This window comes from Pelophylax lessonae, assembly GCF_965119305.1.
Source record: "Pelophylax lessonae genome assembly, chromosome: 9".
Lineage (NCBI taxonomy): Eukaryota > Metazoa > Chordata > Amphibia > Anura > Ranidae > Pelophylax > Pelophylax lessonae.
Window position 1 is genome coordinate 235,904,519 of NC_138776.1, and position 17,997 is coordinate 235,922,515.

A 17,997-nucleotide genomic window follows, 5' to 3' on the forward strand; every position below is an offset into this window, starting at 1 on the left:
AAGTATTACCTTGGGGAGATGTAGACTAGAATACTGCAATCACTGAGCAGCAAATTATATCACCTGTGATGTAATTTAGTTATCTTGCAAACCTGGCCTGTTAGTGGGTCCTGGGGACCGGAGTTGAGGACCACTGCTTTAGTGCAGTCGGCTGCCATTTATGGATGAATGATGCTGCACTAATGTACGCAATGTGCCTGCTTGCAGAGGTGTCTTCCGACCCAAAAGGAAATGTCTCATAATGGCTGCTTGGAATCATTAGCGTTGATATAGGAGACAGACAACTATCTACTGCAGGCACTGTCTGAGGTTTGACTGATTTTTCTTTTGTGTTGTTTTCTTCCAGAGTACCTCGACATAGAAACTGAATTGGTCAGATTTATTACGCCCATCATAACACAACTTTAACATGAAGAAGCCATGAGATTGGAATCTTCTAGAGTTTCTTGATGAAAACTGTGTAAGTTTAAAGGCTAAATCCACCCAAAACTGGTACCATGGTCGTATGTGATTGCTGTTCGTTTAAATAATTTTTATATATGGGTCACCAGTGGCAAGATCCTTTTCCTTATTCTGTACCTGTCATGATACCAAGAAGGGAGGTCTCACCCCCTTCTCCCGCACTCTGCATATTGTAAATGTAAAACGGAGCTTATTAAGGAGAGTGTACTGGGAAAGGTTGTGAAATCTTGCATGCAGTAATTGTTTTGTTTTGCTTGTCTAGGTGTTGATCAGCTCCCAATAACTAAGTCACAAGATGAAGGGGCAAAAAGAAGAACCGAAGCCATCAGCTGGGGGAAATAAACGTTTCATTATTCCATCTCAGGAGCCAGAGACCGTTCCGGTGAGCCTGCAAAATGACTTCCACTTTGCAAGCTGTGTATAAATTCATAGATTATTGTTCTTCCTTCATGATTTAATCGTGCCTTCCCTGCCCTGCTTCTGTAGGGATCAGAAGCATACTTTTTAATGCCGAGCTCCAGGAATTCAGCCACTTTTTTTATGATGAGCTGGCTTAGTATGGGTTAAATCCAACATGGGCTTCTCTTTTTTATTTACAATTGGCAGTTTTACTGAGCGCTGGGAGTACAGCCATTACTATACTCCTAGTGCTCCGACAGGGGAGATGCTGATTTTTCACATAGCAGTAGCTCCTCTTGCCTCTCCCCTCTGCTGTCCATTCACAGAAGGCTTTGTATTTTATTTATTTTTTTGGGTGGAGGGTGGACAGAGTTGCTGCATGCCACGCTGCAGTAGCTGAGACCAGAAGGTGAGAGTTCCTGAAGTATAGTGATAGCTATGCTCCTGGTAATCAGTATAGTATGGGTTAAATCCAACATGGGCTTCTCTTTTTTATTTACAATTGGCAGTTTTACTGAGCGCTGGGAGTACAGCCATTACTATACTCCTAGTGCTCCGACAGGGGAGATGCTGATTTTTCACATAGCAGTAGCTCCTCTTGCCTCTCCCCTCTGCTGTCCATTCACAGAAGGCTTTGTATTTTATTTATTTTTTGGGTGGAGGGTGGACAGAGCTGCTGCATGCCACGCTGCAGTAGCTGAGACCAGAAGGTGAGAGTTCCTGAAGTATAGTGATAGCTATGCTCCTGGTAATCAGTATAGTATGGGTTAAATCCAACATGGGCTTCTCTTTTATTTACAATTGGCTGTTTTACTGAGCCCTGGGAGTACAGCCATCACTATACTCCTAGTGCTCCGACAGGGGAGATGCTGATTTTTCACACAGCAGTAGCTCTTCTTGCCTCTCCCCTCTGCTGTCCATTCACAGAAGGCTTTGTATTTTATTTATTTTTTTGGGTGGAGGGTGGACAGAGCTGCTGCATGCCACTCTGCAGCTGCAGTAGCTGAGACCAGAAGGTGAGAGTTCCTGAAGTATAGTGATAGCTATGCTCCTGGTAATCAGTATATTAACGAGAGAAGTCCATGAGGCGGCATACACTTTGTTGAACATAACCCATAATAATCCGGCACATTTTGGAAAGTGGTTAAATTCTTGGAATTTAACCTTGGGCCCCTTTCACACGAACGATCTGATCAGAACCACCTGTCAGTTTTTTAGGCGGACCTGATCGGATCCTCCATGCATCCCTATGGGGCAGCAGATGTCCTTGAAATCCGGACGGATGGAAACCCTATTTTCCATCTGTCCAGCGGATGGGATCGCATGAGAAGGGACAGGCGGTCCGTTCTCATCCGATTCCCCCATAGAGAACAGCGGGGATCTGACACCTCACTCTCCGCACATAGAGCGGAGACGGAGCTGTCATCTGCCTGCTCAGCGGGGATTGGTGGATCGATCCCCCGCTGAGCAGCATGGAGTCCTCCGGACGGAGGCGGACCGTGTGAAAGGAGCCTTAAGTGTATGGGTTAATAGGAAAATCAGAGTGTAATTATCCTAGATTGAAGTTTAAGATGCTTCTGAGATGATTAATAGGTGCATTTGATCTGCAGTTGACTACCTTCCTAGTTGCAGCAAACCTTCGTAAAATTACTCTACAGGTCAAGTAGCTTGGCAGTGGCTTCAAGCAGGGGCAAAAGTAAGCTTGTGGTAGGGATTCAGACTCCAGTTGTGGGTCCACAGAAATGGACAAAGTCATGGCTCAATTTGAGCAGCTCCCTCAAAAGCACACAGAAGCCCACCAAGGTGTTGGCATCGCTACTACACCTAACTTCAAACAAAAAAAAAAATGCCCTCCCTCGCTTCTGTAAAGCTTTGCTGTGGTTGGTGTTGAGGGCTCTTTTTTGAGCCCGTGTCAATGCATTCGTTTGAGGTGCTTCCTGAGGTTATTCAGATTTCTTTGACAAGTGTATTTTCTTTAGGCTGGAGACCACGCTGGACTGACTGAATTGGGTAAGTGGCTGTGTAGGTAGTAAGGAAGGAATCCCTTCCAGTAGGTTGTGTCTGGCAGTGGATGGTGATTGAAAAGACAAGAACTCACTGCTCAAGGTGGTGTGATTGCCTGATGACTCACACCGGTGCATGCCCTGGCTCGCCTTCGTGAAAAATTACCTGATTAAGCACACAGTCAGTGTGTGAAACGCGTCTACCTTGTCACGATTGTCATATTTGGATGTCCAGTCAATAAATCTGGATTTTGACTCAACCTGGAGTGCTGCCAATTCCTTTTCCTTTATCAAGTGGATGGTGATGGTGGACCCTCTTGGGAATTTTGGGTGAAACCTTTCTGGTACAGCCTTATGGTCGTTTCCAAGAGAACTTGGGTGGGAAGGAATGATCGCCTGGAAAAATGCAAGTTGCGATGTAGGGCTTGTGTGTGTGTGTGTGTGTATATATGTATATATGATATATATATATATATATATATATATATATATATATATATATATATATATATATATATATATACCAAAAGTATTGGGACGCCTTCCTTTACACCCACATAAACTTTACTGGCATCCCAGCCTTAGTCCGTAGGGTTCAATATTCAGTTGGCCCACCCTTTACAGCTCTGACGGCTTCAAACCTTCTAGGAAGGTCGTCCACAAGGTTTAGGAATGTGTCTATGGGAATGTTTTGACTATTGTTCCATAAGCGCATTTGTGAGGCACTGATGTGGAAGAGACGGCCTGGCTCGCAGTCTCCGATCTAAATCATCCCTAAGGTTTTCTATCGGGTTGAGTTCAGGACAGGTGTGCAGGCCAGTCAAGTTCCTCCACCCCAAACATGCTCATCCATGTCTTTATGGGCCTTGCTTTGTGCACTGGGGCGCAGTCATGAAGGAACAGGAAGGGGCCATCCCCAAACTGTTCCCACAAAGTTCAGAGCATAAAGATGTCCAAAATGTCTTGGTATGTTGACGCCTTAAGAGTTCCCTTCACTGCAACTAAGGGGCCAAGCCCAACCCCTGAAAAACAACCCCACACCATAATCCCCCCTCCACCAAATGATTTGGACCAGTGCACAAAGCAAGGTCCATAAAGACATGGATGAGCGAGTTTGGGGTGGAGGAACTTGACTGGCCTGCACAGAATCCTGACCTCAACCCGATAGATCACCTTTGGGATGAATCGGGGCAGAGACTGCGAGCTAGGTCTTCTCATCCACATCATGGGTGGGCAAACTCAATATTGATCCCTACCGACCTAAAGCTGGATACACACTATACAACTTTTGTTGTTAGATTTCCTTTAGATTTACCTTCAACTATGTAGTGCAAGGGCCTGCTTGATTGCGTACAAATTGAAAGTGTTTAGGTTTGACCTCATATTATATGGTTTTGGTAAATCTAAAGGAAAAAATCTAATTGTATAGTGTGTATGGCTCATAAGACTGGAATGTCTTTAACCACTTTTGGACCGCCTGCCGCGTATTTACATCAGTACTTTGAGGATAGATACCAGTGTTATGGCAGCAGATAGCTGCCATAACCGTAGTATTTCTCTACATAACTGGCAGTCCTCTTTCACATAAAATTGGTCCCAGAGGCGGATTTGGCACGGGATCACTTTTATGGGCGAGGGGAAAGGTGCCCACCCCCCTTCCCGCCACTTCCTGGTCCTTTTCCCCACTTAACCAGATGCCGTCGGTAGCGGGGAAAATGATCCGGGTCTGTTGCAGTCCCAGGCAGGATGTCGAGTGAGGCCGAGATGGCCCCCACTTGACTCTATGGCCTTGGAGGACCGGAGCGATGTCCTACGTCTCTTCCTCCTAAAGGGCCCATTTTTTGTTTTTCTTGCTGGAAAAAAAATTATTTTATTTTTATTTTTTTTTTGACCCCCAGATCTCACAATAAAGAGGACCTGTCCTGCTTATTTCTATTACAAGGGATGTGTACATTCCTTGTAATAGGAATAAAAGTGATCAAAAAAAAGTTTTTAAAGGGACAGTGTAAAAATAAAAGTTAAAATAAATAAGAAAAAAAAAAAATGCCCCGTCCCTCCAAGCTCGCGCGCAGAAGCGAACGCATACGCAAGTTGCGCCCACATATTTAAACAATGTTCAAACCACACAGCTGAGGTATTGCCGCGATCGTTGGAGTGAGAGCAATAATTCTAGCCCTAGACCTTCTCTGTAACTCTAAACTGGTAAACTGTAGAAATTCTTAAAACGTTGCCTATGGAGATTTCGAAGTACAAATGTTTGTCGCCATTCCATGAGCGTACGCCATCTTGAAGCATGACATGTTGGGTATCTATTTACTTGGCATAACATTCTCTTTCACATTCTAGAAAAAAAAATTGGCTAATTTTTACTGTTTTCTTATTTTGCAATTAAAAAAACTATTTTTTTTCAAAAGAATTGCATTTGTACGACTGCTGCGCAAATATGGTGTGACAAAGTATTGCAAGAATCACCATTTTTTTTTTTTCTCTAGGCCCTCTGCTAAAAAATATAAATTTAAATATATATATATATATATATATATATATTTTTTTTAGCAGAGACCCTAAGGCCTAGAGAATAAAATGGAGATCCTTGCAATACTTTGTCACACCATATTTGCGCAGCAGTCTTACAAATGCAATTCTTTTTTTTTTAATTGCAAAATATGAAAACCGTAAAATTATTTTTTGGGGGTTCTAAGTGATCTAAGTAATTTTCTAGTAATCTAAGTAATTTTCTATCCAAAAATACTGATTTTAACTTGTAAACAACAAGTGTCAGAAAAAGCCTGGTCCTTAAGTGGTTAAAGTTTGTTAGCGATCGATCGATTATTGGCAAAGCCGATATATCGAGGGCCAATCTGCACTTTCCCTGATATATCGGAATCGGCCACCAAGGTGACCAATATTGCCGATATTTCAGGAAAGTGCTTGTACCGGGGTGATGCCTGCAGCTAGAGGTATCCCCCCCCCCCCCCCCCCCCCCCGGTACCGGCGTCCATAGCCGACGGTCGGCTGTCTTGTAATGCCAACGAATGCGGCTGAGAAGCCGCTCGGCTGTCATTACAAGGAGCGGGAGGGAACGTCCCGTCCCCCCCTCCCGTTGCCTTCCGCGGCTCGTCCCACCGGGAGACCCGGGCAACCAGCCTGCGTGGATGCCAAAGACTCGGGTCTCCATGTAAAAACCCAGAAGTGATGTCATGACATCACTTCCGGGTACTCTGCGCCAGATTCAAAAAGTGACCGCATCCAAACTTGGCATTTTGAATGCTTTTAGAGAAGGGCTTTGGGGTCTTTTAGACCCGCAGATCCCTCAACAAGAGTACCTGTCAAAGAAAACAAAATTTACATTTTACATTTTTTAAATGTACGAAAATATCGGCCGATACACGATGACCAAAATATCGGTATCGGCAATGAAAAAACGATATCAGTCGATCACTAGTTTATGTGCATGTAAATGCAGGCATCCCAATACCTTTGGTAGTGTGTGTGTGTATATATATACAGTATATATGTATATTAAACAATTAGTGACTGCAATAGGTGTGTAAAATTGCTAGCACACGGAATAATAGGTAAAAACTGAACATGAATATGTACCAATAAAAGGCTAGAGCGATGGTGAAATGGGTATGTTCATTGTTTTAATAAAAATGTACAGTCAGCCTTCTGACCTGCTTCGTAAAGATTTTGCACTGCCATATAAGTCTTCTCCAATTCTTAGAGCAAACAAATGCCCATCAACACTGGCTTTTCATTTCCTTTTGTTTTTTATCTGGCAGGTGCGTTCTTTGTTTCATGCCCATTCATCAGTTTCATCCACAGATGTGGCGTCGGGAGGCAGTTATGCTGATTACATTTTCAAGAGAGAACCCAAGGTCCCAGAACGTAAGAATGTAGATGTCAAGCAGACTTCAGGTCTGGAGCACAAACCTCTGGTAGAGAATTTAGGCTCCCAACAGAAGATTCAGGACGGGTCTTCCAGTCTGCAACAATATCCTCAAGCCATGAATACAGACTTGGGCTCGGGAGATAAGTCTCTAAGTGGGAAGGAAGGTTTGGGGACAGAACAGAAGACTGAAAACGGGAAGGGGGATCCTGTGAAGGTGGCAACTTCTGTTGGAGGACCGTCGGCCATCTCAGCAGTAAAGTCAGTCGGTGGGAAGAGCTGTATTGTGGTCAGCACACGACAGGTAAGAGGCTTCATAAGTGAACATCTCTAGAGGAACAGTTGCCTGTGTTATGCCCCGTACACACGTGCAGATTGTCGGCCGAACGATCGGCCGATTTTCGGCTTGTTAGTATGATGCTTCCAACAGCCGACAGCTCACTTTTGGCCGAAAAGAATCTGTCATGCAAGCATTAAAATTTTTGTATGCCGACACCAGAGCGGCCGATTGTTCGCCAGTCAATACAGAATTTGGCCGACAGACAGCAGATTTGCAAGACTGGGCATGCTCAGAAAAGAAAAAACACAGGGAAAGTTAACCATCACATGACATCACTTCTGCAGTCGGCTGTAGTCGGCGGACAAAATTCTTGTGCAGTCTTTTGCACTTTTCAACAGACCCGACAGCCCGGGGACAAAAGACGGCCGATCGTTCGGCCGACGATCTGCACGTGTGTACGAGGCATAACTCCTAGAAACCAATCAGCTTCTCCTGTAAGCTGCATCCCTACTTTACTAAAATTCATACCGCCTCTCTACTAAACTGAACATGCACACCAATGCCTGTTAACCACTTAAGCCCCGGAGGATTTGGCTGCTAAAAGACCAGGGTTTTTTTTGCGATTTTTTTTTTTTTTTTTTTTACTGCGTGACTTTAACGGACAATTGCGCGGTCGTGCGACGCTGTACCTAAACGAATTTGACGTCCTTTTTTTCCCACAAACAGAGCTTTCTTTTGGTGGTATTTGATCACCTGTGCGATTTTTTTGATCATGCGCTATAAACAAAAAAAGAGCGTAAATTTTGCAAAAATAACAATATTTTTCACATTTTTTTTATATGAAATTCCCCAAAAAAAAATGTAAAAATCAAAATTTTTTAACATTTTCGGCCAATTTGTTTTATGCTACATATGTTTGGTAAAAAAAATCGCAAAAAGCGTATTTTGATTGGTTTGCGCAAAAGTTATCGCGTTTACTAACAAAGGGAAAGATTTTTGTCATTTTTTGGTGTTTTTTTTTTTTTTTTAACGTGTAATGGCGGCGATCTGCGATTTTTTTTTTTTTTTTTTTTTTTTTCGGTACTGCGACATTGCGGCGGACAGATCGGACCCTTGACTGACATTTTTGACACTTTTGGGGGTACCAGTGACATTACTGCAGTAATCAGTGCTATACATATGCACTGTTACTGCAAAAATGACACTGGCAGGGAAGGGGTTAACTTTATTGGACAAGGAGGGGTTAAGTGTGTCCTAGGGGCGTGTTTCTAACTGTGCAGGGACATTGCTATTGGTGTAAAAGCAAAGATCCACGGTTCTACATAGTAGAACGGTCAGATCTTCACTTTTACACAGGGAGAACTGACAGGCGGCTTGTTTACATAAGCCGCTCCGCCTTTCTCCCTTCACAGGAGCGATCGCAGTGTTACTGGCGGACATCGAGTCCGCCGGTCACACGCACTGACTTGTCTGCGCCCGCCCGCAATTGGCTCGCAAGTCAGTGACAGGCGAGTGACGTACCGATACGTCACTCTGCCTGGCCGGGGCTGACCGCCGCAGTATATAGTCGTGCGGCGGTCGGCAACCGGTTAAAATTGCTCGAAAATGCTTGTGCATCCAAGACTGCATGCAATTTTCAGGTACAAATTTTTTTTTTTTGTAACTTTGGGAGAGAGTAGCGAAGAGGTAAAACCCCTGCTAGTCTGTGTTCCATGTGGTGGATTTTTCTTCACTTCCTTGTAATGATTCGCGAACCTCAATCAGGCTCAAAATAGATTTCCGCTGCTGGGTCTAATTAGATAGGTGGTGCATGCACGAGGAGATCACACTGACACACGTTGTTCAGGTAAATGATACTTTCTGTTTATTTCTAATGTACAGCGAGTTAAATAGTTAGTAGGCGGTGTCATATGTTAGTACGTCATAAGCATAATACTGATTATTTGCAGCTTTCTGATTCCATTATAAGGTAGTCCCCTTCGAGTTTATGAATTTTTCGATGGAGGGGGTATCTAGTAAAAGCCATTTTGAGTAAGGAATTCAGAAATGCATATTTACATATATGTGAAAGACATAGAAAAATAGACAGGGAGCTGCACAGGCTGTGTACAGCCTGCCCAACGAGTGAATGACCGTACACATTTGTTGTTTTAAACGCCACCGCATTGGTGTTTACCCGCGTATACTTCTCTGATGTATTTTCTGAAGTGAAACCTGTGTAATGCCCCGTACACACGTGCAGATTATCTGCAGACTTACCAAAACCATATAATATGAGGTCAAACCTAAACACTTTCAATTTGTATGCAATCCGGCAGGCCCTTGCACTACATAGAAAAGGTAAATCTGAAGACAAAAGTCTTCAGATAATCTGCACCTGTGTACGGGGCATAAGTCTTGTGTGCATGAACCCTTTATTGTTCTAAAATGCTTTCTGCATCTATAGCCTTGATGTGTGAAGGCTTCTGTTTCCTACAGAGGGGGAATCCGCTTCTTAAGCACGTCCGGAATATCCCGTGGGAGTTTGGAGAAATTGTACCAGACTACGTGTTGGGGGAGACTTGCTGTGCTCTCTTCATTAGGTGAGTCACTGTTTCTATCTCTATCTCATGTCATTGTTACACTGCCGAACTGTGAGCCAAGACTTGCAGACAAATGGTTACATGCGATTTACTATCCCTGGACCCAGACAGTTTGCATCCAGAGATTCTGGTTCTAGACTCGGGTAACTGTCTGACCGTAAGACGCCATAGCATATGATGATGGACTTCTTATGAAGGGGAATGTTGGAAAATTTGTGTTCGCTCAGCACTGCAGCCAATTGGATCAGTGTACTTTGACAGCAGAGGAGTCATTGCTGTCAGAATACAATGGTACAGCCACCAATGAATACACAATACAATGGTACATCCACCTTGATTGTGTGGATGGGGGAAATCTATTTGTCTTAGTGGTGTACTGAAATTCCGTAGACCCATACTTTTGGCCGAAAATGGGCCTATCCCATTTTAGCCGAAAATGGGCCTATCCCATTTTGGCCAAAAAATGGGCCTATCCCATTTTGGCCGAAAATGGGCCTATCCCAATTTGGCCGAAAATGGGCCTATCCCATTTTGGCCGAAAATGGGCCTATCCCATTTTGGCCGAAAATGGGCCTATCCCATTTTGGCCGAAAATGGGCCTTTCCCATTTTGGCCGAAAATGGGCCTTTCCCATTTCGGCCGAAAATGGGCCTTTCCCATTTCGGCCCGAAAATGGGCCTTTCCCATTTCGGCCCGAAAATGGGCCTTTCCCATTTCGGCCCGAAAATGGGCCTATCCCATTTCGGCCCGAAAATGGGCCTATCCCATTTCGGCCCGAAAATGGGCCTATCCCATTTCGGCCCGAAAATGGGCCTATCCCATTTCGGCCCGAAAATGGGCCTATCCCATTTCGGCCCGAAAATGGGCCTATCCCATTTCGGCCCGAAAATGGGCCTATCCCATTTCGGCCCGAAAATGGGCCTATCCCATTTCGGCCCGAAAATGGGCCTATCCCATTTCGGCCCGAAAATGGGCCTATCCCATTTCGGCCCGAAAATGGGCCTATCCCATTTCGGCCCGAAAATGGGCCTATCCCATTTCGGCCGAAAATGGGCCTATCCCATTTCGGCCGAAAATGGGCCTATCCCATTTCGGCCGAAAATGGGCCTATCCCATTTCGGCCGAAAATGGGCCTATCCGGAAAACGGGTCATATATGCCGAAAATCATAGCTGACCTTATCCCTGGTAACTTACTCTGCCGGGACTCGTCCCGGCGAGTGAGGGAGGCTGGAGGGGCCGTCTGACCTTTATTTTCCCCTAACGGTGTCTCCCTGCTCCAGCCGCCATCTTCAGGCTCAGGATGGCCGGTGGGCAGTCTGTGATTGGGCGAATGGGGCTGGCCTGTGCCTGTCCAGTCACGGCATAGCATAGGTGGCGGTTTCTTCCGGAGCCGGGCCCCGCCTTCGCAGTCTCAGACCAGCGCACTTAGCCTCAGCACACCAGCCGCCTGCTGCTCAGCTCCGGACCCGACCGCGGACATTTTTCCTCTTACTGTAAGTGAGTGCCGGCAGATAATTGTCACTAAAAGATCTGATGTATGCCAAATGGGGGGACAAGGAGTTTGAGGGCAAGAAAATAATACAAAGCTAAAAGAGTTACAGAAATAAGTGACTGCTAGAGGAAGAGAGCAGAGTGCTGTTTGTTAGAGAAGAGTGGGGAACAAAAGAGAGATATTGGAGAAAATGAGGGGGTGCCTGGGGTGCTAGAGAGGGACTCGTCTCAGCAGTGCCATAAAACAAAAATTCTGTCTGGAAGAGAAAGATAAGGAACAGGGTGAGAATACAGAGACACTCTCCTTTTCGGTTTCGGTTTTCCGCCAAGGGCATCCTGAATTTTCGGTTTCGGCCCAGAATTTTCATTTCAGTGCATCCCTAATTTGTCTGATCAAAAAAAAAATAACATCTATCTATGGCAAGCTTTAGTTACAAGTAAGGTACACAGAACTATAAATTCTCTGTGTAAGTGTTAAATGGCCTGGAGCTGTCATATGGAGTGAGTCACATACTCCTCTATACCTAAAAGTACCATTTATTTACTTGCACATGTTTATTTACTTGCACACTGCTTGACCTTAACAAGTCTGAAGGGGAATATTTTGCTCCGCCAACACTCCTGAACAGAGAGTAGAGGTGGAAACATTTTCCATTGATTTTAAAGCAGAGCTCCAAGCTCCTTCAGAAAAAAATTAAAAGCCAGCAGCTACAAATACTGTAGCTGCTGAATTTTAATATTAGGGCAACTGCCTGTCCAGGAATCCAGCGGTGTCCTAACCCGAGCCAATTTTTTATTCGGCTCCCAGGTGCTGCCGCCATGTGGCTTCACAGCTGGTTCCCTACTGCGCATGCGTAAAGCGTGCTGCGCTTTGTGGATGGCCTGGCTGCAGGGGAAGGAGGAGTAGGGCTGAACATCCGGCCACAGCAAACTCAGGAACTGTCAAAACCAGGTACCCGCTCCACCCAGAAAGGTGCCAAATGTGGCGGGGGGGGGGAGGAGTCAGATAAGCAGAGCTTCCCCTTTTGGATGGAGCTCTGCTTTAAAATGAGCCCCTTTGAGACTAAGCCTTTTTCTGACACTTGTTGCTTACAAGTTAAAATCTGTATTTTTAGAACCTCCAAACATAATAAAAAAAAAAAAAATATATATATATATATATATATATATATATATATATATATATATATATATATATATATATATATATATATATATATATATATATATATATATATATATATTATTACATTTTTCTTTTTTTTTTCCTTGACCCTTGAGAACAAATTGGCAGTCGTTGCAATATTGTATGCCACGCTGTATTTGAGCAGCCATCTTTCAAACCCAATTTTTTTAGAAAAGATACTTTTCATGAATTCAAAAAAACAAAACTGGAAAGTTAGCGCAATAATGTGAAAGATGACGTTACGCCGAGTAAAAAGATATCTAACATGTCATGCTTTAAAATTGCGCACACTCGTGGAATAGGGACAAACTACGGTATTTAAGAATCTCTATAGGCGACACTTTAAACATTTTAACGGTTATCAGTTTAGAGTTACAGAAGTGGTCTAGTTCTAGAATTATTGCTCTCGCTCTAACGATCGTGATGATACTTTACATGTGTCTTTTGAACACTGTTTACATTTGCGGGTGTGACTTTTTTTTTTTTTTTTCATTACTTTCATTGCTGTCACAAGGAATGTAAACATCTATTAGACCCCAAACCCCTCCTCTGCACTTGAAAGAATTTAATATAGAGAGAGAGATAGATAGATAGATATGTTTGTGTGTAGATAGATAGATGTGTGTGTATATATGAATTCAAATGGTGGTTTTCTGTGTCATGCCCCTCCAGCCTGTGTCTTAGAATAATTGCGAGGTGAAGCCTCCATCAATCTACATGTAATATCCCACCCCCATTGTGTTTAGGTGGTTAGTGGGTATGGAGGAGGGTGGAAGTGGGCTGTCGTTTACCACTGTGTATACACCCACATGTGTGATTCTATAGTCACATGGGCTGCTCAGATGTAATGGGGAGGAAATGCTCAGCATAGAAAATCACAAAAAAATGCCAGCACTGCTCTGCAAAATCCCTAGCTGAATTGGGGGCATGGGCAAACGGGGGGAGATGGAGAACAGCAGGATCAACCAGGTTTTTTTTGTAGACTACAGAAAACGAATCTCATAGTGACTGAGTGGGTATGAACAGCATGTACAATAATAAAATATGCCCTGATGCACCCCGTGACGCACCTCCATCCCTCAATAACATAGAAAGTTGTAAAGATTTGTCCTTGTGACTTTAAATGGGGTGCAACACGCCCAATGATACAATATAAAAAGCAAGTTTATTGGAACATACAAGGTCAGCAAGACGTTGGATGTTCCAATAAACTTGCTTTTTATATTGTATCATTGGGCGCGTCGCACCTTTTTTTTAAAGTCCCAAGGGCAAATCTTTAAAACTTTATATGAACACCATTTATTCATGGTTTTTGTTTTTTTATGATATGGGTCTTGTGACATTTTATAGGGGAACTAAACTCCCAGAATCGCTCAGCTCCTCATTCCAGTTAAATTTTTTGCTGGCTGCTGTCATCTACTCCCAGGCTACTTTGGGGTGCCAGGTTTTCGGCCTCTTGATTGACTGGTCAGGGAATGATGTAACCCTGCGCATGCGCATGGGAGCTTGTTGTTCCAGCACAGCCAGAGTGTGTTGGGGATGCACACTGGGCTGCATGGCTAGATGACTGCAGGCAGGCGAGTAAGTGTTTTGTTTGTTATTGCAGTAGAGACCTAGCATGTCTCTTCCGCTGTAAAGAGCTGCCTCCGTTTTTTTTTTATTGGTTAAAGCGGAGTTCCACCCAAAAGTGGAACTTCCGCTCATTTGCTTCTCCCCCCCCCCCCCTCCGGTGCCACATTTGGCACCTTTTAGGGGGGAGGGGGGAACAGGTATCTGTTTTTGACAGGTACCCTTCCCCACTTTCGGGAGACGGCGCCGCGTCACCGTCCCTTCGGAAGTTTGGCCCCCTCCTCCTTCCCCCGCCGCTGAGCCAATCTGAATGCGCAGCGCGCTTTGCGCATGAGCAGTAGGTACCCGTGAAGCCGCGGTTCCCTTACCAGCAATGGCGACGGCAGCACCCAACAGCCGATGGAAACATCAGCTGCAGTGCCGACATCGCTGGACTCCGGGACAGGTAAGTGTCCTAATATTAAGTCAGTATGTGTAGCTGCTGACTTTTAATTTTTGGAGGGGGGCGGAACTCCGCTTTAAGTTTTTAGTTCCACTTAAAACAAGTGGACAAAGAGAGCAAAACTTTTGCTGACTGGAACGGTCCTGGAGTAGAGTTGGGGGTAACATGTACATGTGGTGGTTGCCAAAGTCGGGGACTAGGCACAGGTTGGTGAATATTTTGTGTTTGGAGTTGAAGATCTAGATCAGTGGTAGACCAGTGGGGTTTGACTACTAGACACTTAGAATTTGTCAGTTTCACTCAAGCCAGCATAGTGGTAGGTGTGTATTTTATTGGGAGAGATGTTTAGGTTTAGAGGTGGAGAGGGTGGTATGGGTAAACGGGAAGGTCAGGGATGGGGTGGGGGGGGTTAGTGAAGAGGGGGTATGTGAGTGGGGTTGGGGGGAAATTTGCTTACTCTCCCAGTTGGCTCTTTCCCCAAACAGCAGATGTACAGGATGGTTGGAATCCGCCTATAAATATCACCTTATTCTTTTGTAGATAGTTTGGCATTTTGAGTTGGCCTCCAGCTGTAAGCAGAGTTCTGGCAGTAAGAAAAAGGAAAAGTAAATTGTCAAATATCCCATCTAAAACCTGTATGTACCTGCCATAGATTAAAGGAAGACAAACATGAATACACCCCCTAAGTGAAAATGCCCAAATTGGGCCCAAATTGTCAATATTTTTTGTGGCCACCATTATTTTCCAGCACTGCCTTAACCCTCTTGGGCATGGAGTTCACCAGAGCTTTACAGATTGCCACTGGAATCCTCTTCCACTCCTCCACGACAACATTACGGAGCTGGTGGATGTTAGAGACCTTGCGCTCCTCCGTTTGAGGATGCCCCACAGATGCTCAATAGGGTTTAGGTCTGGAGACATGCTTGGCCAGTTCATCACCTTTTACCCTCAGCTTCTTTAGCAAGGCAGTGGTCGTCTTGGAGATGTGTTTGGGGTCGTTATCATGTTGGAATATTGCCCTGCAGGCCCCGTTTTAGAATGGAGGGGGATCATGCTCTGCTTCAGTATGTCACAGTACATGTTGGCATTCATAGTTCCCTCAATGAACTGTAGATCCCCAGTGCTGGCAGCACTCATACAGCCCCAGACTATGACACTCCCACCACCATGCTTGACTGTAGGCAAGACACACTTTGAACTCCTCACCTGGTTGCCGCCACACACGCTTGACTCCATCTAAACAAAATAAGTTTATCTTGGTCTCATCAGACCACATGACATGGTTCCAGCAATCCATGTCTTTAGTCTGCTTGCCTTCAGCAAACTGTTTGCAGGCTTTCTTGTGCATCATCTTTAGAAGAGGCTTCCTTCTGGGATGACAGCTATGCAGACCAATTTGATGCAGTGTGTGGCGTATGGTCTGAGCACTGATAGGCTGACCCCTCACCCCTGCAACCTCTGCAGCAACGCTGGCAGCACTCATTTGTCTATTTCCCGAGCACAACCTCTGGATATGATGCTGAGCACGTGCACTCAGCTTCTTTGGTCGACCATGTCGAGGCCTGTTCTGAGTGGAACCTGTCCTGTTAAACCACTGTATGGTCTTGGCCACCGTGCTGCAGCTCAGTTTCAGGGTCTTGGCAATCTTAAAGGCCACAGGTGTCAAACACAAGGCCCGCGGGCCGAATCCGGCCCTCCAGGCCATTTTATGTGGCCCTCGCACCTCTCCTGTAGCTGCAGGAGAGCTCCAGTCCTCCTCCAGACCTTCTACTTCTACTTTCTGCTTTCCAGCAATGCCTCTAGCTTCTTCCCAGCAGCACCACAAGGTAAGGGAGGTGCACTGTGATGTAAGGGAGGGTGGGGGACTCAACTTTTGATGGTGGAGAGGCTCTTGACGTCTTATGTAAGGGTAGGGGATGCTCTTGACATCTAGTCTTACAGATACAACCGGCCCTTTTGAGGGCAATCATAATGTTGATGCGGCCCGCGATTAAATTGAGTTTGACACCCCTGGCCTAGGCCATCTTTATGTAGAGCAACAATTCTTTTTTTCAGATCCTCAGAGAGTTCTTTGCCATGAGGTGCCATGTTGAACTTCCAGTGACCAGTATGAGAGAGTGAGAGCGATAACACCAAATTTAACACACCTGCTCCCCATTCAGACCTGAGACCTTGTAACATTAATGAGTCACATGACACTGGGGAGGCAAAATGGCTAATTGGCAACACACCTAATCTTTTAACCAGAATAAGTCTGCAGGACTTCAGACTTTACTCTGAGGATCCTTGTTTGCTTGTATTGAAGCCTGAGGATCAGCATAGCAGCCAGACAGCTTGCATTTTCAGAAGTTTTTTTTTTTTTACTTTTAGATGTATTGGATCTTTTTTGAAAAGTCTTTTGTGATTTCAGTTTGAGGTATCACAACCTGAACCCAGAGTACATACACAGCCGGCTGAAGACGTTGGGCCAAGCCTACGCTCTGCGGGTCCTCTTGGTGCAAGTCGATGTGGTCAGTGCTCTGCATGAATGTAAAAGTTTTCTATTTGTGCTGCTTTCTTAAGGAATATTTGATTTATTTTAACATTTATGTTCTCTTTGCAGAAAGACCCCCATTATGCACTAAAGGAATTGGCCAAAATCTGCATCCTTTCCGACCTTACCCTGATACTGAGCTGGAGGTGACTAATTATTTCTGCTGAACAAAAAACCTGATCCTTAATGAGTTCGTTTTCATGATTTACATTTCTACTGGCAAGCTGTTTGTATGACCCTCAAATCAAATATTAAATATTTTGGACCAGATAAACTATCAGCGTTGCAACATTAACCAGGTGTCTACTGGGACAATTTTTTTATTTTATTATTTTTTTATTTTTTGCACACCTAGTAAAATCTTTTTGCTTAATATTACTTTGGAGAATAAAATGGCGGTAGTTGCAAATTTTTATGCTGCACGATATATGCGCGCAAATTTATCAAATCTCATTGTTTTTTTTCTAAACTGAGTTTTAGTGCACACAAACACATTCTAAACAATTTTTGGTAAAATATAAAAGATGGGTAGGTTGTCAAGTAAATGCCAAACACGCCAAGCTTAAAAAATTAAGCACACCCATGAAATTGCAGAAAGAAAAAAAAAACATGATATCTGAAATTCTCAAAATGATTTGCTTTAAAAGCCTTTATGGGTTATAGGTTTAGAGAGAACAATGAATTATGAAATGTTTACTGTGATGATACATGTTGCAAAATATGTTTACATACATGTGCTTGCCCTACACATTTGCATTTTAATTGGGGTTGACAGGCTGCTTTAAAGAGTTAGGTTAGTAAAAAAAAAAAAAAACTAAATAAAAACTCATTCAATTTTTATATATTTTTTTTTTTTATTTAATTTTATTGCTATCTTTATATGTTACCATTGGGCAGATGATGGATACTCTCTTTGGGAACATTAGGGGATCTATTAGATATGTCTTCCCCTGCCCTCCAATGCAGCTAATCAAACACATATTGTGTTTGATTAGCTGCATCCTTGGCTATAGTAGCTGAGGAATGACAGCTGTGCATCTACCGCTTCCGTTAACTGTTCACCTATGGCAGCTGTGAATATATCCCTTCCGGGTTCAGTGGTCACAGGGGTAATTCCATCCTGCTCTAAGACCCGGTCCCGACTTGGGACGCGACTT

At 44.2% G+C, this 17,997-nt stretch overlaps 1 protein-coding gene across 1 annotated transcript in view; it reads left to right on the forward strand.

Annotated features, from left to right (window-relative positions):
• Positions 1-723: 723 nt before the first annotated feature.
• The window catches only part of ERCC1 (ERCC excision repair 1, endonuclease non-catalytic subunit), a 55,356-nt gene continuing 38,082 nt past the window's right edge, over positions 724-17,997 (forward strand). Inside the window, exons 1-5 of the mRNA XM_082266868.1 lie at positions 724-844; positions 6,650-7,060; positions 9,515-9,618; positions 16,718-16,817; positions 16,910-16,986. Coding sequence (XP_082122994.1) covers positions 758-844; positions 6,650-7,060; positions 9,515-9,618; positions 16,718-16,817; positions 16,910-16,986 — 779 coding nt within the window. The 5' untranslated portion in view covers positions 724-757. The remainder of the gene's footprint in view (positions 845-6,649; positions 7,061-9,514; positions 9,619-16,717; positions 16,818-16,909; positions 16,987-17,997) is intronic.